Source organism: Talpa europaea, assembly GCF_964194135.1.
Source record: "Talpa europaea genome assembly, chromosome: 7".
In the NCBI taxonomy this organism is placed as follows: domain Eukaryota; kingdom Metazoa; phylum Chordata; class Mammalia; order Eulipotyphla; family Talpidae; genus Talpa; species Talpa europaea.
The window spans coordinates 11,803,173-11,830,293 of NC_140074.1; the positions used below are offsets into that span (position 1 = coordinate 11,803,173).

General features: G+C 51.6%; 1 protein-coding gene across 1 annotated transcript; it reads left to right on the forward strand.

Annotated features, from left to right (window-relative positions):
- Positions 1–14,035: 14,035 nt before the first annotated feature.
- AQP7 (aquaporin 7) lies at positions 14,036–24,160 on the forward strand (the record flags this gene model as incomplete). Its single annotated transcript, XM_084237758.1, has 6 exons — positions 14,036–14,128; positions 21,997–22,123; positions 22,571–22,708; positions 23,002–23,124; positions 23,315–23,528; positions 23,881–24,160. 6 exons carry the CDS (start codon positions 14,036–14,038, stop codon positions 24,158–24,160), a joined length of 975 nt encoding a protein of 324 aa, XP_084093884.1.
- Positions 24,161–27,121: the final 2,961 nt, after the last annotated feature.

Genomic DNA, 27,121 nt, shown 5'->3' on the forward strand with positions numbered 1-27,121 from the left:
ATACAAGAACTGGGGTACAGGCCAGCGGTGTGGGGGGGTGTGTGAGAGAGTATTCACCGGAGACAGAGTAGGGAACAGAACAGGTAGATCCACTGAAATGCACTGCCGAGGGGAGCAGTGGGCGAGACAGGAGAGGTCTGCTGCACCTTGTGGGTAGCTCCCTGGCCGAGGAGTGAACTCGTGCTGCAGTGGCTGCCAATAGCTTCAAAGTGCTGCGACTTAACCCCTTGCGCCACCAGGGAGGCCCCTACTTTTGTGCATATTTGAAATTTTCATTTTAAAATGTGTTAGAAGGATACGGAGCCGACCTCCGTAGTTGACCTCGTGGCTGGGAATTCATCTCTGTCCACTCCATCCCCTCGTGCCAGTTCCTTGGATGTTTGTGAAACTGGTGTATCAGTTTAGGGCAGAAGAATAATACATCACCTCCAAGAGGATGGCTATGCCCTCCGACCAGCCTAGCCAGGGAGTATCCCTTTCCTGCCTTTGTCCTCGTCTCTTCTGTTATGGCAAGCCAGGCTGCAGATGCCCTGTTCTGGGCTGTGGGACCTCAAGAGGAGGGCTCAGAGTTGTGGGTATAGGGGGGATGCTGGCACCTGTCACCCTGAGACAGGAAGATGAGAGCAGAGCTCACGTGCCTAGCCAGCTGCATCTGGACCCTCCTCAGCCAGCCCAGCTGGAAAAGGGCACAGAGGGTGAGACCAGCCCTCCTGGGTGTGGGGCAGGACGATGGAGGGACCTCGACCATCATCCAGAGCTGACCAAGTCTGTCTGGGGTGGGTCTCTGCCCCAACCTTCTCTGTCTCATGCCAGTGACATGTCATTCACCGACACGTCCTCATCTCCTTCCTGCTCTCCCATCTGATCACGTCAGCCACTATGCCAGTAAACCACCACCAGAGGTTCACATCTGCCCTCGGCTAACGTGCCCATGTTCTGGGGATCCCAAATGAAAGGACACGATGCTGGTTTGGATGGTCCCGGTGGGCAGGCAGACAAGGAGCTTGTCTGAGGGATGGCAAGTGCTATGGCTGAGGTGCCCACAGACACCCTGAAAGCCAGGAGGCACCAGCACACGCGCTGCCTGAGGTGAAGGGAAGTGTTCACAGATGAGCCAGCCCTTGAGTGGGCCCAGGAAGATGAGCAGTTCTTTGGTGGGCTGGGGAGTGGGGAAGTAACCCCAAGAGCAGAGACACGGAAACAATGCATGGTGCCCAAGGACCACCAGGCTGTCATGCTGGGCTCTTCCTGTGTGCAGCCTGGAGGAAGTCCTGGAGGACTTGAAGCTGGGGAGACACTTGGCAACTTGGAAATGTCATTGTGGGATGGAGAATGGATGAGGAAGGAACGCACCCTGGGAGATCCATGAAGAAACTCCTGGAGATAGGGCAGAGTTAGGGTTCAGAGAGGGGGCAGAGCAGAGGCTGTAGCAAGAGGTATGGGGGGGGCCTCCCTGGTGGTGCAGCGGTTAAGCGCTGGGTTGCGAAGCTGCCTGCGGCCTCCGTACCGCCGGTTCTATCCCTGGCTGCTCCCCGGCCACCAGAGGAGGATCCCACATGGTGGGCAGACCTCTCCTGCCGCCCGCTGCTCCCCTCAGCAGTGTACTTCAGTCCTTCTGTCTGCTCTGCTTCCCGCTCTGGCTCTGGTGAATTCTCTCACCCTCCCGCGCTTCTGACTGTACCCAGTGCTTGTATAAACAAACAAACAAATAAAACATGCCTCTATAAAAAATATTTAAAAAAAAAAAAGAGGTATGGGGGTATGAACAGGAAGGACTATGGGCAGACTGAAGGGGCTGCGACCGTGGGGGGAAGGGTAGCGTGGGGCGGAGCGCCAGAGAAGTGGTTATGTGAAGGTCATTCTTCGAGATGGGCCTCAGGAAGTGGACAGATTTGGGGGAAGCCTGGGTGAGGTTGAGTTGGAGCAGGTGATGGTCGATGGGTCATGGCCACACAGGAGATGAGAAAGGGATGCTGGATCATGTGTTTGGGCCAGTGGGGTGAGCTGGGGGCTGGCGTCCCTAGGGGCGAGATGGTAGCATGTGGGGGGAGGGGAGAGGACACGGGATGTACAGGACCAACTTCTTTAATTTTTTAAAAATATTTATACATACAAGAAATTGGGGTACAGGCCAGAGGTGTGTGGCGGGGGGGGGGGCGGTGAGAGGATTCACCAGAGACAGAGTGGGGAGCCGAACTGGGAGAGCTACTGAAATACACTGCTGAGGGGAGCAGCGGGCGAGACAGGAGAGGGCTGCTGTGCCATGTGGGTAGCTCCCTGGCCAGGGATCAAACTTGTGCTGCAGTGTCTGCTGATAGCTTCATAGTGCTGAGACTAAACCCCTTGCGCCACCAGGGAGGCCCTGGACCAACTTCTCTATTTGACATGGAAGGCACAGTACTTGTGACAGTGTTCTGAGGCCCCACAAGAAAAAGGTTTTGTTTCAAAATAAAATGAACTTGTAAGGTTGAAGAAAATGTTTTCATAGATAATATTAATATCTTTTTTTTTTTAATTTTTATTTATTTATTTATTTATACATGCACTGGGTACAGTCAGAAGCGCGGGAGGGTGAGAGAATTCACCAGAGCCAGAGCGGGGAGCAGAGCAGGCAGAAGGACCGAAGTACACTGCTGAGGGGAGCAGCGGGCGGCAGGAGAGGTCTGCGTGCCATGCGGGACCCTCCTCCGGTGGCCGGGGAGCAGCCGGGGATCGAACCGTCGCCGCAGAGGCCGCGGGCAGCTTCGCAACCCAGCGCTCAACCGCTGCGCCAGCGGGGAGGCCCGATAATATTAATATCTTTATACCAACACAGTCATACGTTTTTCTTTTAATTTTCTTATGGATAGGCCCACAAAGGCAAGAATGGCAAGGGCCCATGAAAATCAGCATAAGGCCATAGGGTGGTCAGAGGACGGCTCCATCCTTGGCTCCCATAAAAAGATGCATCCTTAAGCTGGGCTGGGAGCCAGGACACCTGGGTTTGACTCACTCTGACCTTGGGCTCTACCCAAAAAGAAGAGACAGTGTCTGCCTGCCTATCCCAGTCTGGCCCAGCCTGCACCCCAGGGCTCACTGGGGATGTGAGAGGGCCTCCCATTGACTCTGGGAGGGGCTGTGGAACCAGGAAGGCCCCACCCTGCTGGGGTCCCTGTGTTGTACCAAGCCTTCTTGGCTGGGGTGCAATGCCTTTGGGTGCTTGTGCATCTGTCCCTGCCCACATGGACCTTGGCACAGGTTGCCCTTTGTGTAAATGCTGTGTTCCTGGAAAGCTGTGACTCTAATCCCACCTCCCCACAGGCTGGCACTGTCATTTAAAAATTCCGTTCCTGTTCTTGGGGCACACTGTGAGCATTTCCTTAAGGGTTCTCTACTCCCCACTGAAGCATATGTGCAGAGGCCCGAGGATTTGGGCAGAGATGGGAGGGGAGGGAGGCGTCTCAAGGAACAGCTGGTCTTGCCCATTTGGAGGGAGTCAAGGAGGCTGCCCTAGTGAGGAGAGAGGCCGTCACATCATGCTGGGGGTGCAGGGCATCTGGGCCTGCCTCCCTTCTTAGGCTGAGCGGGAGAGTGGAGAGAAAAAAGCTTCCCTGGTGGGGCTCTTGGGGCTCCCTGCTGCCTGTTCCAGGCCCACAGCCCCTGACTAGATCAGATAGGGCACGTTCCTGCCCACTGACTGGGACCTGGCTGACGCAGGCAGGAAAATATTAACCCAGAGGAATGAACGCATGCTCATGTGTGCAAAATCTTTGTTGTGCACGTGAGACAGAAAGAGAGAGAGAGAGAGAGAGAGAGAGAGAGAGAGAGAGAGAAGAGAAAAGAGAAGAGAAGAGAAGAGAAAAGAGAGAGAGAGAGGGAGAATGCACCCACAGAAAGGTTTGCACAGGCAAGACCAGACATAGACATGCATGTGCACACATACATACCAGCCCATTCTCATATTCACATGTTCACACACAGACACGAATGCTTCTCAAACCTACAAATGTCCTCAGTGTCAAGGAGCCTCCACTAAGAAGCCTTCCCTGATAACTCCAACTCTTACTAGAAAGTACAGCCTGAGAAAGTACAGTACCCTATGCCTGGTTTCTGATGCCAAATTAGGTAGCCTGATGTGGGCTGTAGAGTGGAGCAGGCCTGGGTTTAAATTCTGGTTCCTTGACTTACAGGATGTTTGCCCTTGGGCAGAGGGCTATGTCTCTGACCGTGTCAGCCCGAGACTGTCTGCTCTGTCCTGGAGTCCCAGGTATGACTGAGAAGGAAGGATGAGAACCTGGGCTGGGGGCAGAGGGTCTGGCCATTGCAGTGTGTTTGGGTTAATGGTCATCCTGAGGCCTGCCAGTGCCCCTGCCTTTCCCCAGCCTAGCCGCTGGGCCCCAGTTCTAGCTGGGGGAAGCTTGGCTTCCTGGGGGAAGGAGCAGAACCTTGATCTGGATGTTCTAGTTCTGAGTGATGTTGGGCAAGTTGCTACCTCACTCTGAATCTCAGTTTCCCTATTTGAAAAAAAAGGAGTATGAAGGAGTCACTAACTTGAGGCTTGAGGGTCTTCTTTTTTGACCAGTCTGAGAATCTTCGCAGCTTCAGGCATGGAATCCATTAAGACCAGGGTTCCTGGTATTAATCCCCTCCCCTTCAGCCAGAGTAGCTCCTTCCTTACTGATTAATACCACAGGTTTTGGAGTTCTAGAAAGGAACCCATGGCTCAGAAGAATCTGGAAAGCCACAAGTGTATAAAGCAGTTTACACAATAAATCAAATAGCATGTGGTCAAAACAAAGAACTGAACAGATTAATTTTTTTAAAGATTTATTTATGCACACAAGAGCCGGGGTGCAGGCCAGAGGTGTGAGAGGTGAGAGGATTCACCAGAGACAGAGCGGGGAGCAGAACAGGCAGATCTACTAAAACACACTGCTGAGGGGAACAGTGGGCGAGACAAGAGAGATCTGCTGTGCCATGTGGGTCACCTCCCAGTCCAGGGATCGAACTCGTGCTGCATGACTGGCAACAGCCTCATAGTGCTGTCTTTAACCCCTGTGCCACCAGGGAGACCTCAACAGATTCATTTTTTTTTAAAGATTTATTTATTTATTCATTTATTTATTTATTCAAAAAGATTTATTTATTTATTTATACAAGCACTGGGTACAGTCAGAAGCGCGGGAGGGTGAGAGAATTCACCAGAGCCAGAGCGGGGAGCAGAGCAGGCAGAAGGACCAAGTACACTGCTGAGGGGAGCAGCGGGCAGCAGGAGAGGTCTGCACGCCATGTGGGACCCTCCTCCGGTGGCCGGGGAGCAGCCGGAGATCGAACTGGCACTGCAGAGGCTGCAGGCAGCTTCTCAACCTAGCGCTCAACCACTGTGCCACTGGGGAGGCCCGGATTCATTTTTTATAAATAAAAAATTGGGGGGATTTTGAGGGGAAGTTCAGAGAAATTTTAGCATCTTGCAGCATTTTATCTTCTTCATCCTGATTCTTTGAAAATTTGACTTACTTTTTTTTTAAGACTTTATTTATACAAGAACTGGGGTACAGTTCAGAGGCGCGGAGGGTGAAAGGATTCACCAGAGACAGAGCGGGGAGCAGAACAGGTAGACCGACCGAAGACACTGCTGAGGGGAGCAGCAGGCGAGGCAGGAGAGGTCTGTCATACCATGTGGGTGTCTCCCTGGCCAGCCGGGAATCGAACCCACCGCTGCAGAAGCTGCAGACAGCTTCACAGCGCGGTGCTCAAACTGCTGCACCACCGGGGAGGCTCTGACTTACATTTTTGTACCCTTGTGTGTACCACGTGGTGTTCATAGTCAAGAAGAGTTGGAGCACGTTTAAAATTGAAGGCAGTTCCATGCTGTATAGTCACAAACATGATGTGGGTGTAGACTACTGTCACGCCAAGATATGCTCACGAAATGTTTGAGTGAAAAGAGGACTTTACAAAACTTTATTATGTCAGTTTTATTCTACCTCCTGTTAAAAAGTGCTTGTGTGTGTTTTTACATACACAGAGAAAGGTTTTGAAAGAAACCTATCAAAATGTTAGCAGTTATTATCAAGGATGGAAAACAGGTCTTTAAAGATTCTTTTTGATTTACTTGTATTTTAGGTAATCAAAATGTAAAAGAATAAAAGAAAGGCTCTGAGATTTAAAATTTGTTTTCTATTTTTAAAACATTTCCACTTCAATGATAGACATTATATTTGCTCAACTTGTTGGGCTATGTGTTCATAAATATTTAAATTTTCTGTTAGGTTAAACATTAATGACCCTGGCCCCCAGTTTACACTGTCAGATTTTTAGTGTACTGTTAAGAAATGAGAACTTGATAAGCAATAGGTTATTTCCAACCTTTCATTAGCAAAAATAATGTGTTGCAGACAAAATTAGTAAAACTAAATTTCCAAAACACTAAATGCTTTCAGACATATCACAGTTTGCAAAAAATGCCCATAGCACACCAAGCATTACCTGTTCATTTTCAGCTGATTTATCATTTCAACCAAATTAGGTTTTTTTTTTTTAATTTTTTTTCCTTTTTTTTTTTTTTTATAGAGGCATGTTTTATTTATTTATTTATTTGTTTGTTTGTTTATACAAGCACTGGGTACAGTCAGAAGCGCTGGCGGGTGAGAGAATTCACCAGGGCCAGAGCGGGGAACAGAACAGGCAGACTGACGAAGTACACTGCTGAGGGGAGCAGCGGGTGAGATAGGAGAGGTCTGCGCACCATGTGGGACACTCCTCCAGTGGCAGGGGAGCAGCCGGGGATCGAACCAGCGCCGCAGAGGCCGTGGGCAGCTTTGCAACCCAGTGCTCAACCGCTGCGCCACCGGGGAGGTCCAACCAAATTAGTTTTTGACTTAATGGTCTGCTGCCGCCCTTGGGGCCCTGTCTGGAAGCATAAAAAAGCTGCCTTAGACTCAGCCCACTGTGTCCTGGAGTCCCAGGTATGACTGAGAAGGGAGGATGAGAGGCTGGGCTGGAGAGGCTGGCTGATAAGACTGCAAATCCTATCACCCCATTGCGCAGTTGAGGAAACAGGCCCATGGCAGGGCCTGGGCCAAGGTTGCACAGTAATTTGATGCCAAGCTGGGACTCAAAGCAGGTCAAGGTGATAGGCCTCTGGAGGGGTCTTCATTGCAGCTCAGAGCTAAGATACCCAATTACATTTGAATTTCTGAGAAGAAATGAGTATTTTAGTATAAGTATGTTCCCAATATTGCAAATCTTGCTTTTTGAAAATTCAAATTTCTCTGAGTTGTTTTGTATTTTATCTAATAACAGCTCAGAACCTACCCTGTGAAGACTAGACCCCAAGTGTTCCCTCGCTACACTTCCAAAAATCCCCATGTTTCTGGAGAGCCCTTAGGCTCTGTCTAGATGCAACTCTGGCCCAAACACCCAACCTCACACCTGGCCCATTTAAACTTTCTGCCTCCTCAGCATCTGATGGATAGTGCTATGGCCACCATCCATCCCACCAGCTCATCAAGACCCCTCCTCCACACCCAACTCAAGGGCCACAGCCCCTCCAAGCTCCTGGTGACCTCTACGCAGTTAGATGTTTGGGTTTCAATCTTGTCTTCCACCTGATCCTCCTTTGTCACCTTGCTGGTATCCAGAATCCTGCCTTGGCCTTTGTGCCTTCCCTATGCCTTGCCTCCAAGCTTGCCCTCATGTTTCCTGACAATCCACCAACTCTGGTGGTGAATGCCCAGCAGCTGATAGCTCCTGTTTTCTTTCTCTAGCTGGACCTCTCTCCCTTGTCCAGGCCCAATTGTCCCCTGCACGCTGGGCATTCCAGATTGGCTACTTTGCTCTTCTCTTTGCTTAGAACCCTTTGAGGAGGTTTCAGAGCTTTGGGATAAAGTCTGGCCTCTTGTCCCCGCAGACAAAGTCCTTCACGGTCTGCTCCTGCCCACTTCTCCAGCCCCCTGGAGGAGCTTCCCAGATTGTTAGGTTTTCTCACAATCCCATTGTGCTCTTAATGGTCTCAAATCTGCCCCCCCAACCCCTGCTCACTTTGGAGGATTTAACTCCCATGTCAAGTCTTCTGAAAGATTCTCTCCAGGCCACTTTATCTGCTGCCTATATTCCCTGCTCTTTGTCACACTGTATCCTGAGTCACCTGCAGTTTTTTTCTCTCTCCTAAGAGACAAATGGGATTGTGTCTTCTCTGCCTCTGGGTCCCCAGCACCCAGCTCAGTGAGTGAGCCCAGGGCTTGACCCCTGAGCCCAATTTGGATCTCATTCCCTCCCTCACCAACTTTATCCCAGCCCAATCCATCTCTGTCCAAGACCCCAACTGACCCTGACCTTGACAGCACACCCAGGAGCATAGTTCTCCTCCACTGAAGGACAGACACAGCATCCTGAGCCCAGAGTCTGCAGAAGGGAGGAAGGGGCAGGGCCCCAGCCAAGCCAGGCTGCAGTGGCAGAGTTAGTTTCTTAAGGACTAACAACTTTCTGACTGCAGCCCATCTCTGTCTCTCCTTGCAACTTGACCTCAGAGCAGGTTGGAGTGGGGACCTGGTCAATGAAGTTTCCAGATGTGGTGCAGTCTGATGGCACCCCCTAGAGGACAGTTCTATTACCAGAGCTGGCTTTGGGCCACTCTGCCTTTTACTCCCCCCCCCCCCCCCCCCCCCCCCGCCATAAGGTCATGCCTGGTCTCAGCAGTTCCCTGCACAGCTGTGCTGCCCACCACCCCACCACTCCACCTGGCAAGTCCCCTTAGTCTGCAGACCAGCCACCACTCCCTCTTGTCTTAGCTCTGTGCCATTTGTTCAAATCCTCAGGTGCCCTATCCTTGGATACCAGCCTCCAAAAGTTTTCAAATGGCAGCTGGTCCCTGCCTCCCTTGGTCACTGAATTCCCACAACCTGAGTCTTAGCTCTACCCTCTGGCTCAGCTTCGGCTCCTGCACAGAGATCTTGTTTGCCTTTCCCAAGTGGGGTGATTTCCTGAGAAGGGGGCCTAAGTTTCCCCTTCCCTTGATCAGATGGGGAATCCCAGAGAACGAGGCCCAGGCTGCTTTTCCTCCCCTCAAACCAGGCACTCAGAAGACCAGGCCTAGCTTTTTACCTTCCCTTCAGAATGGAGCTTCCCTGCAAATATGGCCTATGTGTCCTCCTTCTCTTCAATCTGGGGAGTCCAAGGCTGGAGTTTCCCCACTTCCTCCTTCAGAATGAAGATTCCCTGAGGATTGGCCCAGTGTTTGTTCCCTGACCGCTCCACTGACTATCTCCAGAGCTTTATACCTCTAGTCCCCATTCTGCGCAGCTCTCCCCACAACCCGGGCCCAGGTGCCTACCTCAGGCCCGAGGGGCTGGGAGGGCCTCCTCTGGTTCTGAACTGGATGCCCGGTTTGGAGAACAGCTTGTTGCACTGGGACTGTGAGGCCCAGACTGCCCCCTTGAGTTCTCTCTACTTCTGACCTCACAAGGGCTGCCTCAGAATCTAGTCTCCGTGGAGAAGCTGGCAGGAGAAGAGATGCTATTTTGGGCGGTGTGTCTAGATTTGGCGCAAGCGGCCAAACCCCTGTCCCACTGACCTCTCCCCTGGAGGAGCAGGAGTAGCTCGTGGGGCGTCCTGAGGAGCTGAGAGGCGGGCTCTAGACTAGGACACAGGGACAACTAAGCCCCTGCTGGGGATGTTACCAGAGCCTGGAATACTCTGAGAAAGAAGACCAGGAACCTGCTGTAACGAGAAGTCCCCAAGGTGGACACTGAGAAGAAATAAGCAACCTTGGCAGGTGAGTTGGGTCCAGGCAGTGCTGGGACGGTGGCTGCCCCTGGGGCCTGGGCCTGGGAGTGCCACTCTCTGGGCTCTATTGATATATGGGGAGGAGGCGACTATGGGTCTGTCTGGGGAAGGAACCCCAGCAGGGAGTTGAAGGCCTTGGTGTCTATTCTGGGGCAGTTCTGAGTTGCTGTATGATGTGGGCACATCACACTCTCCCTCTGGGCGTCAGTGTCCCTATCTGTAAACTGACTGTGGTAGAGCAGAGCCCTGGAGGATGTGCTGGGTTGGGCTGCCAGCAGAGCATGTGCGTGGGGTAAGGAGAGCAAAGAGTAGCAACATGGAACCAGTGCAGAAGGGGTACAATGGGGGCTTGCTGGGGTGCTTTCCACCACTGGATTCCCTCCACTTTCCCCCAGAGGCTGGGCTGGGGTTAGAGAGTTTCTGCACTCAGGGTCAGGCCTTGGGATGCAGCTCCTGGGGGTAGAGAACGAGAAAGACATATAGGATAGGGAAACAAGGGTTCCTTGTGTGCTGTCATTTGCAAGAGAAATGGGAACATGGGGAATTTTTAGGAAAAGTGAGAGGGAAGACTTGTTTTGAGGTGGGGGTATGGACTAAATAAATTTTATTTTTATTTATGCATACAAGAACTGGGGTGTAGGCCAGAGGTACAGGGAGTGAGAGGATTCACTAGAGACAGAGCAGGGAACAGAACAGGTGAATTGACTGAAATATGCTGCTGAGGGGAGCAGTGGGCAAGACAGGAGAGGTCTGCTGCACCATGTGGGTATCTCCCTGGCCAGCTGGGGATCGAACTCATGCTGCAGTGGCTGGCAATAGTTTGATTGAGACTTTAACCCCTGTGCCACCAGGGAGGTCCAGGACTAAATAAGTTTTAAGGATCTTATCGTGTGTGTGTGTGTGTGTGTGTGTGTGTGTGCGCGCGCGCGCGCAAGTAGATGCCTGTGCAAAGAAGGTGTCCTGGGAAGTCAGTTTAAGCAAGAGGGCTTGAGGTTAGATTAAAGCCAATGATAGCTGCATGTGTGAGGGTGGTTGTGGCATCTCCACAGGTCTTCAGGTTTGGGAAAGTCAGGAAGGCCTCTTGAGGGGCCAGGTCCCTGGATCAGGGAGTCCTGGAGCTGGCATGGGTAGAATGGGTGGGACCCCAGGGCCTCTTCCCATTGGCTGAAACGCCTCCCTCTTTCCCCTTCTCTCCCTGCCAGTTTGGTTGGGCTGAGGGCTTGACTCTGGTAGGAGTTGTCCCCATGGCTTCTCCCTGGTGGGGGGCCACATTGTGTGCCTCCAGTCGCAGTGACATCTCTTTGGCTCCACAGAATTAAAAAATTTCAAAAACAATATGACTCAAGCAGAGAGCAAGAAACGGTAAGCACCCCACCACTCCCCTACCCCAGCATCTCCCTTCCCACCCGGTGCACCTCAGTGCCCTCCCTCCCCCAGGGTCAGCCTCTTTCTCATGGCAGCTGGTCCCCCAGGTCTCCTTCTTCCAACCCCCCCCACTAGCCCATAGGACCGCAGAAGGAGGGCCTGTCCCACCTGCACCCAGATGCAAGCACAGGCTGGGCCCTCAAGTGAGGAAAGACTTAGAAATGAGGGTCTAGGGGTGGGTCAGTGGACTCCGCTGCCCTGTTAGTGGTGCTCACGTGAACTGAACTCGCTGCCGCTCACCTTCTCAGGCTCAGGTCTCTTTGGGATGTAATAAAAGCCAAGTCCTTGCAATGATTAAGGCCCTACCTACATGGCCCCCTTCTCTGACTCCCCTCTCAGCTACTCTCTTTTCCTTTCCTTCAAATATTCTCAGAGTCTTTCAGTAACTGTTCTTTCAGCCTGAAACACTCTTCCCACAGTTATGCCGTGGCTTGTTCCCTCACCGGCTTCAAGTCTTTGTTCAAGTACCACCTTCTCTTTTTTCTGTGACCTTCCCTTTTTCCTTTCAGATCTTTTTTAAAATTTAACTTATTTTTTTTATTATTATTTTTTTTAATAGAGGCATGCTTTTATTTATTTATTTGTTTGTTTTGTTTTGTTTATACATGCACTGGGTACAGTCAGAAGCGCGGGAGGGTGAGAGAATTCACCAGAGCCAGAGCGGGGAGCAGAGCAGGCAGAAGGACCGAAGGACACTGCTGAGGGGAGCAGCGGGCGGCAGGAGAGGTCTGCGCGCCATGCGGGACCCTCCTCCGGTGGCCGGGGAGCAGCCGGGGATCGAACCGGCGCCGCAGAGGCCGCGGGCAGCTTCGCAACCCAGCACTCAACCGCTGCGCCACCGGGGAGGCCCTAAAATTTAACTTATTTTTAATTGAGTAATATTTGGACACCACCATCAGGCATTACCACCATTGTGCACCCAATGCCACAGTCTCCCACCACAGTCAGTTGTGCTTCTGCCCACTTTTTTTTTTTTTTAAAGATTTTTTATTTATTTATACAAGAGCTGAGGTACAGGCCAGAGGTGCGGGAGGGTGAGAGGATTCACCAGAGACAGAGCAGGCAACAGAACAGGCAGACTGAAATACACTGCTGAGGGGAGCAGCGGGCGAGTCAGGAGAGGTCTGCCATGTCATGTGGGTATCTCTCTGGCTGGCCGGGAATTGAACCTGTGCTTCAGAGGCTGTGGACAGCTTCGCAGCGTTGCGCTCAACCTGCTGAGCCACCGGAGAGGCCCTGGGGCTTCATTTCTGTAATCAAATCTCAACGATTAGTTTATTAGCTTGTTTATATCTGACCATTAGTTTAGTTACTATCTATATCTATTCCACATATTAGTGACACCACCCAGTGTTTATCTTTCTCTTGACTTATTTCACTGAGCATTATCCCTTCCAGCTCCACCATGTTGCTGCAAATGGCAGGACTTTATCTTTTTCGGTGCTGAGTAATATTCCACTGTGTATATATATACACCCCACCTTCTTGATCCACTCATCTGTTTTGGAGTACTTAGGTTGTTTCCATAATTTAGCTATAGTAAATAACATTGCAATAAATATGGGAGTGCAAGTTTCATTTTGAATTAGAGTTTTTGAAATTTTAGGGTAGGTGCCTAGGTGTGGAATTTGTGAGTCCAATGGCAGATCCATTTTTTTTTTTTTTAAATAGAAGCATGTTTATTTATTTATTTATTTGTTTGTTTGTTTTTTGTTCATACATGCACTGGGTACAGTCAGAAGTGCGGGAGGGCGAGAGAATTCACCAGAGCCAGAGCGGGGAGCAGAGCAGGCAGAAGGACCGAAGTACACTGCTGAGGGGAGCAGCGGGCGGCAGGAGAGGTCTACGCGCCATGTGGGACCCTCCTCTGGTGGCCGGGGAGCAGCCGGGGATCGAACCGGCGTCGCAGAGGCTGCGGGCAGCTTCGCAACCCAGCGCTCAACCGCTGCGCCATCGGGGAGGCCCAATGGCAGATCCATTTTTAATATTTGGAGACACCTCCACACTGCCACCATAAGGGCTGGACCAGTTTGCCTTCCCACCAGCGGTGTGATAGGATTCCCTCTTCTCCCCGTCTTCACCAACACTTGTGATTTCTGGTCTTTTCAATGTGGGGCCATTCTCAGTGAGATGGTATCTCATGGCGGTCTTGACTTGCATTTCCCTCATAATAGGTGATGGTGAACATTTTTCCAATGGCCTGAGTGCAGTCTGAATGCCTTCTTTGCCCATTTTTTGATTGCGTTGTGTTGTTTTTGTAGTTTTATGAGTTTGTTTTCCTAGGGCAAGGACAGAGCCAGGAGCAGGGCGGATGAGATATAAGCATGGCATTTCAGCCTGAAGGGTGGAGTGGGTTTTTATTATCTGTGTCTGGTTTACTTTTCTCACTCTCTCTGCTTACTCTTTGCTGCTGTGAAGCAGAGAAATTGAGACCTTGGGTGGGGTTGGGGGTAATGCTGCCATCCTTATCAGGGTGAGTCAGTTGAAGCTGAGCTGGTGTCAGCTTCAGGTGTTCAGCCGGAATGGCCGGGGCGGGGAGGGGGCGGGCGGCGGGGGGCGAGGATCACCAGTCAGAACAAGCACTGAGGCCACACCACAGGTGTGTGTGCTCCTCTCGACCCCCATGTGCTTCCTCTAACTTGACCCCTATACCCACCCCACCCCACCCCCAGCAGACAATGGAGACTTAAGCCACTTTTCCATCTGATCAGCCATGGGTTGAAAGGCCAGTGGTCAGCAAGTGCACTTGAGTCTGATTTCTGGGCTTGGCTGCAGCTTCAGGTCCCACCAGCACCAGCACCAGCACCAGCACCAGCACCAGCACCACCACCACCACCACCAAAAGATGCCGCCCATGGTATCAAAAGTGAAAGTCTTGCAGGAGAAGCTGATCGTGCGAATATTCCTGGCTGAGTTCATAAGCACATACGTCATGATGGTGAGTGGCCGGAAGGCATGGGGTGCAGAATGGGCATCAACCCCAGGGCTTCAGGAAGGCGGGGCTCAGTCAGGACAATCCCTGATCTCCTCCCCACTGCTGACCCTGTGGACCCCACTGCTCAGTCCCTGGCCTTGGAGCTGACAGGGAAGTGTAACAAGCATAGAAAAGGAAGGAGAGAGAGCTCAGTCTTTCTCATCAAGTCTTTTGGGGAGAGAGAATAATAATATGTGGGGGCAGTTGGGCCTCCCCGGTGGCGCAGCGGTTGAGCGCTGGGTTGCGAAGCTGCCCGCAGCCTCTGCAGCGCCGGTTCGATCCCCGGATGCACCCCGGCCACTGGAGGAGGGTCCCACATGGTGCGCAGACCTCTCCTGCCGCCCGCTGCTCCCCTCAGCAGTGTACTTCGGTCCTTCTGCCTGCTCTGCTCCCCGCTCTGGCTCTGCTGAATTCTCTCACCCTCCCACGCTTCTGACTGTACCCAGTGCTTGTATAAATAAATAAATAAAATAAATCTTAAAAAAAAAATAATATGTGGGGGCAGGATGAAACCATGGACTGGGGCTTGGCTGCCAGTGGAGAGAAGGGGAAGTAAGAGTAAAGCGAGTGAAGAGGACACTGAATGTCAGGCTTTGAGAATTAATCCTGACGGCAATGGGGGGACACTGAAGGTTTCGAGTAGGGAATGATGTGGGCAGGCTTGGATTTCAGAAGCAGATGGTGGGTGCAGTATGGAGTCTACGCAGGATGAGCAAGGCTGGCAGGAGGGGAAGCAATTCAGAGGCTACTGCAGTGACTTAGGATAGAGTGTGGTAACCGGTCCAGAGATGGAGAAGGAAGCACATGTTTGAGGGGGCTGTGGGAGATGGACTCCAGGAGATTGCCAGCAACAGAAGTGGAGTGGACACCAAGGGGGCTGTCCTGGAGCCCAGGGTAGTGCAGGGGAGACAAACTCTATTGTATAGTGGTCAAGTGATGTGCTGGGAAGACATCTGGGGATGGTTGCATCTAGGAGACTGGAGCTCATGAGGGTGGCTTGGGCTTGGAAGAGTTGGAATTCATCAAAACTGTTCTGTGAGAATGGAAGGAGAGAGAGAGAGAGAGAGAAAGATTAGGAGAGAGCCCTGTAAAATGAAGACTAGTGTAGAAAGGTGCCTGAGAAGGAGTAGCCAGAGAGGTGGGAGGAGAAGGTGGGGGTGCCACATTACAGCAGAGGGGGTGGGATTCCACCAGGAGGAAGTGGTCAGCAGTGCGGGAAGCTGTGAACGGGCCAGAAGGTGAGCACTGACATGGCCCTAGGGTTGGGGAAGTGGATGACGGAACAGAGACCAGACCACATGTCAAGTGGGCTGTGAGGTTTCTTAGAATTGGCCTCTCTCTCCACCTGCCATGCCCCTCCCCCTCTGCCCTAAAGCTGGAGCCATGCTTGCTTACACCTCCTGGAAGGCCCAGGTCCAAGAAAAGAAGGGACAGCCCCTGGGAAGGGACGCAAATGTGGTCAGAAGCTCTGAAGTGTGTGGGGAGAGAGGCAGCGTGAGTGCGTGGTTGTGTGTGTACGTAGGAGTGTAACTAGTTGTGTGTGTGAGTGTGTGCATGTGTGTATTGAGCCTTGATGCAGGAGATGGTGGTATTCATGGAGCCCAGGGGACTCTGGCCATCCTGGACATTTATTCTGATCTTGTCACGGAGTCACCAGCTGGCCTGGCAGTTCTCTTGCTGGCTTTCAGCTTGCATTCTGAGTTAAGTGTGTTGAATCAGACCTTTATGGGCTTTGAAGCTGGGTTTGAATTTTTTTAGCTGTGTGATCATCCATAAATATATTAAATGATATTTGGTTGGTAAATGGGACACTGATGTCAGGAGACTGGAGAGAGAGAGAGAGAGAGAGAGAGAGAGAGAGAGAGAGAGAGAGAGAGAAGCCACCTTCTGTGAAGAAGGCCAAGTACCCAACACCCAGCACACAAGTAGGACACCAGTGTTGGTCTCTTGTTAGCATGACAAATGCTTCCCACTCCCCTGCCTCCCACCCTCCAGCCTCCCACTCTACGTGTCGCCTGCTGTGAGCACAGATGGCATGTGGATCCCAACCTGCCTTAATTCAGGACATAGGAGTGCATTTGTGACAAAATATTCCAGCTCTGTGAAGCCTGTTTAGTCTTGGAACAGTGGAGGATCTGAGTATCTCCTGGGAGAGAGAAGGTGTTTCTTAGGGAAAGCAGGCACAGCCCTACGCATCAATCCCTGCCATGTCTTCATTTCCCGCCCCCCCCCCATTGAGGTTATTTTTTATTTTAGTTTTTTAAAGATTTATTTATTTTGTGCATACAAGAACTGGGGTGCAGGCCAGAGGTGTGGGCAGTGAGAGGATTCACCAGAGACAGAGTGGGAAGCAGAGCAGGTGGATCTACTAAAAACACGCTGTTGGGGGAGCAGTGGGCGAGCCAGGAGAGGTCTGCTGCGCCATGTGGGTTGCTCCCTGGCTGGGGATTGAACTCATGCTGCAGTGGCTGCTGATAGCTTCATTGTGCTGAGACTTAACCCCTTGCGCCACCAGGGAGGCCTCCCTCATTAAGCTTATTACCAAGCACCTACTGCATGCGGGGCACACTGATGCTAAGCTCCTTACATGTAGCATCTTCTGGAATCCTCACAACAGCCCTACTGTTACAGTTTCCATCTTACAGATGGAGAAACTGAAGCTCTGTGAGACTAAGTCACTTGCCCAAGGTCACCTTTTAAGTTAAGATTAAAGCTACTCAGTCTAATAGCGCAACCTTGACCCCTAATGTCTTCGCTCTGTCCCTTAGCTTAATGTGGCAGAATTTCTACCACCCTGGCTTATTAACTTCCCCAGCTGAAATCAGGCCCTCACTTTTAAGTTTTGAGTAGTTCAAGATGCCACTCCAGGCCTCAGTTTCCCTATTGTATAGTAGGAACAGAAACATTTGCCAAGCAGATTTGCTGTGAGCGTTGAGGGGAAGCAACACTTGTAAAAGAACTTTATAAGGTTTAAGTTCATACAAGACATGGTATTGTTGTTATTTTTAGTTGTTATTTTCTGTGCCAAGAAGTGGGAGCTTTTCAGTTTTGCAGGAAGCTCAATGAATAATCAGGGTGAAGGCTTTTTCCAGAATAGTTAGTGTGACCTTGGGCCACATTTATTGCAGCAGCAGAACGGAAAGCATAGTGGACTGTTCCACTCTGCGGCCTCTGGGGTGTTGTCCTCAGGGTGGGCCTGTGGCTACTGCTGGAGTGGCAGGCTGGACTACAGTCACTAGCCAGAGATGGAAGGAGCTGGATAACCAACTATAGACATGATCCACAGGCAAGACTCACAAACTCACAGGCTACAGGGCCCAGAGAGAGTCAGCACAGCGTGGTGGTGGTGGTGAGGGGATGTGGCTAACTGCAGGGTGTGGATCTGTGACTGTGGCTGCATAGCAGATTATCAGCCAGCGTTGCCCAAGTTCCTGATTTTTCAAGAGAAGCTGAAACTTCTGGTCATCAAAACTACGTCACCAAACAAAACATATATGCTGGATGCATTCAGTCCCTGAGCTGCCGTTTTGTGACCCTGACAGGAGATGACTTGTGGCTTTGTCACATGTCCATTATTTTTAGCACATGGTTCTGAGCTCCTACTTGGAAATGCAGACCCTCGGTCTCAGACTCTCCAAGCCTGCACCCGTCCCTGGACCTCCTGACTTCCCCAAGCCTGCCAGCCTTTCCCAGCCCCATGCCCAAGCCCACAGCCCATCTGTTTCTGTCCTTTCCTGCCGCAGCCTACCTTTGACCAGCCAGTCCACCTCTGGACTCTCCTATATCTGACCCGGGGCTCCTCAGGGACCCAGTGGACCCTGTTCAACTCCTCCCCAATTTCACTGTTCCTCAGACTTCACCAAATTCGCTTTCTATTTGGAGTCTTTTTAAAAAGTCACTAAAGAGCCTGATCTCCAGCTTGACAGAGAAGGTCATCAGGTGGGCTCCCGGGTCTAGCTCCTCACCCACCAGTCTGTCTCACCACCAGATCTTACCTCCCTGTGCATTTCCATAGCTCCCCTTCCCTTTATGGAGGCCCCTCCACTCTTGTGTGAGGCCTACCCTCCCCGGGCCACTCAGGTACTCTGTCTATCCTTTTCAGGATCCTTTATCTTCAGCCTCTCCCTCTCTCAACTTTAATATACTGAAGTCTCTATTTCTGACAGAAGAACACAAAACACCCCTCCCCTGACATCACGAGCCCCTTCATTTTCCACACTCTCACTTCCTTCTTAAGCATGGTCTCAGAGATGTCTACACCGGTACCTCTCCACTCTTCCTCACAACTGCTCACCTCCCAATCCTGTGGACCTGGTCTGTCTCCTGATCTGATGATACTGCACTCCCAGTGTTACTAAAGATGCTTTCCAGGCCTGCATGCACTTGACCTAGAGGCTGCATGTGACAGGGTGGGCCACACCCTCCTTGTAAAACTGCTTCTCCCGGGTGGCCATGGCACATTCTCTTTGTTCTTTCATTGCAGCACCTGCTACAGCTGGGATTCCTAAACCCACCCCGATGTGGGCTCAAAGTTAACCCTCAGCTACTTTCTCACTCTGCACCTTCTCCCAGGAGCCTTCATCCTTCCTGATGCCTGCAACTGTAGCCCTGAAGTCCACAATTCTTCAGGGCCTTTTGCTTCCCAACAAACTCTAGAACAGAACTGTCCAACAGAAAAACCACACTGTCACATATACAATTAAAATTTTTCTGGTAGCCACATTATAAGACTGGTGAATGGAAACTAGGCTTTTGGGGATGAGCATCATGCAGTGTTTACAGATACTGAATTGCAATGCGGTACAACTGAAATTTGCCTAATGTTTTAAATGAATGCTACTTCAACTTTAAAAAGCTAAAAAGTTATAGGTGAATATATGTTTCATAATTTTGTATTGAAATTAATATGCACCAAATAAATGACAATATTTTCTATCCAAAAGACCCCCCCCAGGGCCTCCCCGGTGGTGCAGCGGTTGAGCGCTGGGTTGCGAAGCTGCCCGCGACCTCTGCGGCGCCGGTTCGATCCCCGGCTGCTCCCTGGCCATGGGAGGAGGGTCCCACATGGCGCGCAGACCTCTCCTGCCGCCCGCTGCTCCCCTCAGCAGTGTACTTCGGTCCTTCTGCCTGCTCTGCTCCCCGCTCTGGCTCTGGTGAATTCTCTCACCCTCCCGCGCTTCTGACTGTACCCAGTGCATGTATAAACAAAAACAAAACAAAACAAAACAAACAAAACAAAAAAAGACCCCCCCAGCCACGTAATTGTTGTATTTAAGCCAAGTATCCAAAATATTACCAGTTTAACATGCAATTAACATAAACTTATTCATAAGGTATTTTACAGTCTCCTCTTCCTTCTAAGTCTTTGAAATCTGGTGTGCACTTTACACTTACAGCAGTTCTTCATTTGAACCAGTCACACTTCAAGCACATAAGAGCCACACATGGCTAGTGGCCATCCCATTGGATGACACAGGTCTAGACTGATCTCCAGCAGCCTGACATCTAGCAGGCAGAGACAGCAAGTCAAGAAATAGGGACTTTGCAAAGGAAGTGCCATCTGATCTTGTCCTTAAATTGGGCTCTCAACTCTTCAGGACCTCGGGTCAAGTATTCCAGACAGAGAGAACAGCATGTAGAAAAACAGAGAGAACACAAGACATGCAGGGAGCAGTGCAGTTTAATTTGAGGCTGCCTGGCCAGGTGACCAGCTAGAGTCAAATCCTGGCTTACTACATGCAGGCTGTGTACTTTGGACAAGTCACTCAGCTTCTCTAAGCCTCAGTTTGCCCATCTGTCAAATGGAGGTAATAATAGTATCTAAGGTGTGAGTTGCTATCAGGGTAAAAATATGTGATCGATATAATTTGCTTACCACTGCGGCACGTTGTAAGTGTTCAATAGTGATTGTTATTATTTACTTCTAATGCCATTGCTGAACACAGGAAACATGGACAGATAGGAAACTGGGAAGCTGATGAAACTATGAAAGATCTTTTTTTTTTTTAATCTTTTTTTTTTTTTTAATAGAGGCATGCTTTATTTATTTATTTAGTTTGTTTGTTTGTTTATACATGCACTGGGTACAGTCAGAAGCACGGGAGGGTGAGAGAATTCACCAGAGCCAGAGCGGGGAGCAGAGCAGGCAGAAGGACCGAAGTACACTGCTGAGGGGAGCAGCGGGCGGCAGGAGAGGTCTGCGCACCATGTGGGACCCTCCTCCGGTGGCCGGGGAGCAGCCGGGGATCGAACCGGTGCCGCAGAGGCCGCGGGCAGCTTCGCAACCCAGCGCTCAACCACTGCGCCACCGGGGAGGCCTGAAACTATGAAAGATCTTAAATGGTGGCCTGCTGAGTTTGGACTTTATCCTAGAAATGGAGGGAAGCCAGTGAATGTTTGAACAAAGGGTAGATATGCTGTGCAATTTATTTATTTATTTATTTATTCTTTTGGTCTGAGGTCATGTTGCAAGGAGGAGGCTAGGTAAGATCTGGGGGAAATGTGAGCAGAGCTGATTTGCTGTGGGGGAGATATGAGAATTAGCTCTCATTTGTGACAGTGACGTTTCCGCCTTGGCCAGCTGGGTTGGGGAACATAGGATGAGGGTCACATTTTCTGAGAGAGGGTGAGCGTCAACACATGTGGAACACCCAGGAGACTTCCAGGGGATATTTGGAAATAGAGATCTGGCTTCTGGGTGGAAATTTTAGGAATTTTAGTGCTTCGGTCATATCTGAAACCATAGACCTGATAAGACCCAGTGATTGGGGTGACTCATGACAGGGCCTGGAAAGGAGCCCTGGGATCATCTATATTCATGAAGGAGATAAAGATGGAAGAATGTGAGAAGGAACTGCAGAGGGAGAGGCTATGGAAGGAAGAAGAAAAGCAGGAGAGAAAGAAAGAGGTGTCATGTAGGCCAAAGAGGAGGGACTTTCCAGAAGCACGGATGGTTAAGAGTCAACATCAGCAGAATCAAGGAAGAAAAAGTCTGAAGGAACTTTTGGGAAATCATGAGGCTGGACCCCTCAGAGAGTTTTTGATGTCTGCTTCTGGGGAAGCAGAAGACAGACTGAGAGGGAGAGCCAGGGAGGGGATACAGAGCCAGTCAGTAAGTTCTTTCCTGGAGCCTGACTGACATAGAATGAGGTGTCCAGGAGTCTGCGGCTGGACAGGAAAGCTGGGCAGAGGAGCCAGGGCTGAAGGGGAGGGTGTATACAGTGCTTGGCTTCAGACTTCTCATTGCCCTGTGAGGAGATCCAGCAGTTAGGGATGGGCATGGGTAAGGAGATCAGGAAGGACACCTGAGAGAAATGGAAATATTGCTGAGGGAGAGAGGTAGAACCCCATTATCCAGCTTCCAGGGCTGGTGTGTGTGTGTGTGTGTGTGTGTGTGTGTGTGTGGTGATTGGAAGTGTTCAGGCATGAAGTTTGGAATCCCTTGAAGAAATTGCTTCAGGTTAGGCTGGCATGTAGATGCGCTGAGCATCTCACCAGCCATGCCTCCCGGGAGCCCTGCCTCTTCCCTTGAATTTGAGTTGGGTTTGGGGTCCAGCCACTTGGTTATGTGTCTGTAAGAACCCCTGACTTTGCTACCCCACCCCAGCTCCTTTTTCACCCCCCTCCCCCAGCTCTCACCGGTCAGCTCTGAGGGCCCTTAATGAGCAAGAAAGGGGAAGGAGGTCTCTGGAAGAAAAAGGCATGGCAGAGGGGTCTCCAAAGACAATGTGGGGAGGGCCCTGGAATGGGGGTGAGGAGCCCTAACTGAGCTCTAGGTCCGCTGAGGTTGGGGCTGCTGGGTGGGCAGTCCCCTCAGAGACCCTTCCTTGCAGATGTTTGGCCTTGGTTCCGTGGCCCATATGACTTTAGCACCTGTTACTCATGGAACCTTCCTCGGCGTCAACCTGGGTTTTGGTTTCGGAGTCACCATGGGAGTGCACCTGGCAGGGAGCATCTCTGGTGAGTGAGTCTGGCTCTAACCAGCAGGTGTTCATGACTGGAGCAGGGCTGGGAGGTGGGGGGGCCCCTGTGGATTTTTCCTGCCCACCTCCAGCCAGCTCCTTATCCTAGTCAGCCAGTGCCTCACCTTGGCCACCTGGAGGGAGGACACACTGAGCTACTTTCCTTTGACCATCTCTATCCAGATTCTCCATGAAGCCTCCATTGCCCACTGTTTTTACTAGCTGGGTCAACCAAGGCAAGTTATTTCACTTCTCTGTGCTCCATTTTCTTTAATGGTGACATGGAGGTGATTGTCCTGGCCTCCTCACGGGGACCTTGTGAGGATGACATGGTTGAGTGCACGCCATAAATACTAGCCCTCATCATTATTGTTGCTGCTCTCAGTATGATTTATTATTGTCATTTCTGCTTTCTCTCCCTGGGCCCCTCTGACTTGCCCCCCAGGGGCCCACATGAATGCAGCTATAACCTTCACCACCTGTGCGATGGGCCGCATGTCTTGGAAGAGGTTTCCTGTGTACGTGCTGGGTCAGTGCCTCGGGTCCTTTCTGGCCGCTGCCACCGTCTTCTGCCTCTTCTATGGTGAGTCTGGCTCTAACCAGCAGGTGTTCATGACTGGAGCAGGGCTGGGAGGTGGGGGGGCCCCTGTGGATTCTTCCTGCCCACCTCCAGCCAGCTCCTTATCCTAGTCAGCCAGTGCCTCACCTTGGCCACCTGGAGGGTGTCTCCCTCTGGCCTTACCTGCCTCTTCTGAGATACGGGCACACCTGACGTTAGTGTCCTGGCCTGTGAAAACGTCTAGAAGAGAAACACCTTGGAGGGGCTCCCCACCCCTCCATCTTACAGCCTTGTTCCTGGGCTCCATGTCTCCACAGTGCACATCAAGGAGCATGCCGGTGGACAACTGTTGGTGACCGGTCCCCTCGCCACTGCTGGCATTTTTGCCACCTATCTTCCTAAGAACATGACATTGTGGAGGGGCTTCCTGGATGAGGTCAGTGGTTCCGGGGTGGATGACTCTTCTCAAGTCCTCCTCCCTCGAGAAGGGAGCCAGAAGGCAGCCCCTTGTGGTACAGAGGACGTGAACTCTGTACCAAGACAGGTCGCTGCCAGTGGGTTCAGGTGGGGCGCTTCTCAGGCCTTGTGGCTTAGCTCTGGTGATGGCCACTGTGTCTGCTCCCCAGGTAGTGGTGACGGCAATGCTTCAGCTATGTCTCTTGGCCATCACGGACAAGAGGAACAGCCCAGCAGCGCAAGGGACAGAGCCTGAGGTGATCGGCATCCTTGTTGTCGTCATTGGCGTGTCCCTGGGCATGAACTCAGGTTATGCCATGAACCCATCCCGGGACCTGCCTCCCCGCTTCTTCACCTTCCTTGCTGGCTGGGGAGCAGAGGTCTTCAGGTAATTCCCTACCCAGTCCATTCTTGGGAATGTTTTGGGGGTTCTCTGCATACAATGGGGGGATGTGAAGAAGAGCACGGGACAGTCCTGCGGAGCTCCCCAGGGGCCTGAAGAGGCAGCAGTGGATCCCCCAGACCATGTCCTGATGCAGATTCTGCTCTGGGACTGAACGTCAGTCCTGCGCTAGACTAGCCGGGGTCCTTGAATCAGGCTGAGGCTGACCAGAGTCCCTTAATAAGGGGTCACTCCTGGCCTGGGATAGGAGTCACTCTCTATGCTGGTCTGAGGTGGATACGGTTGGGGTGCCTCCCGGGCACTGGCCACCTCAGCAGAACTTGTCTCTTCCCTGCAGAGCTCAGAACTGGTGGTGGGTGCCAGTGGTAGCGCCACTCCTCGGTGCCTATTTAGGAGCCCTCATCTACATAATCTTCATCAGCTCCTGCATCCCAAGGGAGCCCAAGACAGAGACCTCCAAGGTGTCTGGAGAGAACAGGACATCTGTGTTGCCCAAGACCACAGCTCAATCAGCCATGACCTCTTCCCGCACGCCTGTCTCTGTGTACCCCGAAAACAGACCTATCGCCCTGGCTTCGACATCCATAAGTGACCCCATCCACCTGGAGCCCTTCTAAGTAATATTATTTGTGATCCCATCCCCCCACCCCAATAAAGAAAGCCTGTCCCACTGTGGCACCCCTGCCTCTTGGGTGTCTCCAGTGGTTGGGTTCCCTCCTGAGTTTTGTGGGAACTGCAGGTTTATGCTGCAGATCGTAAAACTAGAAGATAGAACTGAGAGGTCTCCAGCTCGTTTTGGCTCTGGGAGGTGGGATACCCCTGGAAGACAAGGAGGAAGAGCAGACCTGCGGTCTCAGGAGGAAGCAGGTGATATTAAGGGATGCCAGACACCAAATGATGGGCTTTCTGGCAAGGGTAGGGAGGCGATGGCCTGGGGAAAGGAGAGCAATTGGCAGATGGGGGTCAGCTCTGGGGATGCCTGGGGCTGCCCTGGCGGCCTTAAGGGAGGCAAGTCTCAAAAGTGTAGATCAGTTTCTCAACCTTCTTTCATGATTGACCCCGCAGGAGCCTCGTAGACAATTTTTTCTTAGTCACATGACATTTGAATGCCAAAGACACGTCTGTCTGTTACACTGCTATATACGCACTTTTAAAATATACTTTATACAAAAAAGAGTAAGAGTTTTTTTTTCATTTTCCTATCCCTTCCTTCCAAGAATGCATTTTCTCTCCTGTGGGTCCAAAACCACCACTCCCACTATCCACTTTGAAAACCCTTGATGCAGATTGGAAGGAGGTAGAAGGTTGGCTTCCTCTTCCTTCTTCCCAGGCCAGGACTCTCTCACACACAGGAGTCCCAGCACTAGGATTTCTAGGAGATGTAGAGAGGGAAATCCTTGTAAAAGGCGTAGAGACAAGAAAGGGCCTCATGGGACTTAGGGGGATAGGCAAGAGATTTGGGGGGAGGTGGGGCAGCCAGGATCAGCCTGGCAGCGGCACCTGTGGTTCCTGTTGTTGCTTGTGCATTTAGTCTGTCAACATCCATGAGCACCGCGTGTGCGCGGATATGGCCTGACACAGGGGATGCTGCCGTGGGTGGGGCTGGGCCTCTGCCTTCAAGGAGCACAGCCTAATGGGGACAGGCAATCACGAGGAAGGAGCTAAGTAGTGGAGAGGGGCTGCATGGGGCCTGTGGGACTCAGAGGGTATGGGCCAAGGCCAGGGATGGCTTCCCTGAGAGAATAGAACAGAGTAGGGAGAGATGACCTTTCTGGGACTCGTTGCCACCCTTTACAGTCTGAGGGGTGAGGGGGCACAGAAGGGGGGGGACATGGAGAGATGAGATCTGAACCGCAGTGTGCGAGAAGCTGGAAGAGCGGGAGAGAGACTGGGGCTGGCAGGGAGCGTGGTGAGTAACCCCAGAGGAGAGGAAGGCCCCGCCAGGTTAGTGCTGTGAAGCGGGCAGAGGACAGGGCTCACTGAACAGCGAGGAGGTGAAACTGGCAGGTCTCGGGTTGGGCTGGGTGGGGAAGCAGAGGAAGTCGGGGCTGACTTCCAGAATGGGCATGAGCAAGGAACTGGTTTGGAGAAAAATGCTAACTTACGTCGGGGCACGTTGAGTTTGAGTTGTGTCCGCGCCTTGGGGGATGAGAGGTGTGTGGTCTCGCCTGGTTTTCTCATTTGTGAAATGGGGATAATGAAATTCCCTTCCACTTGCACTGCTGTGAATATTCAATAAAATAAAACATGCGGCCTCCCCGGTGGCGCAGCGGTTGAGCGCTGGGCTGCGAAGCTGCCCACAGCCTCTGCGGCGCAGGTTCGACCCCCGGCTGCTCCCCGGCCACCGGAGGAGGGTCCCACATGGCGCGCAGACCTCTCCTGCCGCCCGCTGCTCCCCTCAGCAGTGTACTTCGGTCCTTCTGCCTGCTCTGCTCCCTGCTCTGGCTCTGGTGAATCCTCTCACCCTCCCACGCTTCTGACTGTACCAGGTGCTTGTATAAATAAATAAAATAAATAAATAAATAAATAATAAGTCTTTAAAAAAAAAAATAAAACATGCACTTCTGAGCATAGTGCTTGGCACAGACTGGGGCTCCATAAACAGCTGCTCTTCTCTGTGATCTGGCACTCAGAAGGAGAGGGAGACAGAGCCTGGGGAAGCCAGATAGAGCTGGGGCTGCGGAAGAGTGAAAGGGAGTCATGAGCCGGGGGTTGGAAACGCGGCCAGGAGGGGTGGAGAGGGCATCTCAGAGGTTTGGCTAAGGAAAGGTGCAAGATATGTGACGAGGGGGCACTGGGAACCACCCAAATGCCCATCAATGGCGTAAGATACCCGGCAGTACTTACAAGAGAACACGATACATCAGTGCAACTGAGGCACGAATTACCTGCAACAACGTGGAAAAAGTTTGGAGGCGTAAGAAGCAATGCAGTCGGCGATACACGGAATGACATTTATCCAGCAAAAGTAATGCACTCTTGGGGTACGTATATATGTCACAAAACGACTTCAAAAGAAAAGTAGGGGTTTTTCCTCCTTGGAGATAGGGGTGGGAGATGAGACGGGGGTGGGGGGTAGGGAAAGCTATTAATTATTTCCTAGTTCTGGAATTGGGATAAATTCATGGGTCATATATAATTGGGCCTTATCACATCTAACTGTGATATGTATATTTGTAGGTATCATATATTTACTTATTTTTAAGGATTTATTTATTTATTTAAAGATTTATTTATTTGTTTGTTTTTGTTTTTGTTTATTTATTTATTTATACAGCACTGGGTACAGTCAGAAGCGCGGGAGGGTGAGAGAATTCACCAGAGCCAGAGCGGGGAGCAAAGCAGGCAGAAGGACCGAAAGTACACTGCTGAGGGGAGCAGCGGGCGGCAGGAGAGGTCTGCGCGCCATGTGGGACCCTCCTCCGGTAGCCGGGGAGCAGCAGGGGATCGAACCGGCGCTGCAGAGGCCGCGGGCAGCCTCGCAACCCAGTGCTCAACCGCTGCGCCACAGGGGAGGCCCCTAAAGATTTATTTATTTATACAAGAATGGGGGTACAGGCCAGATGCGTGGGAGGGGG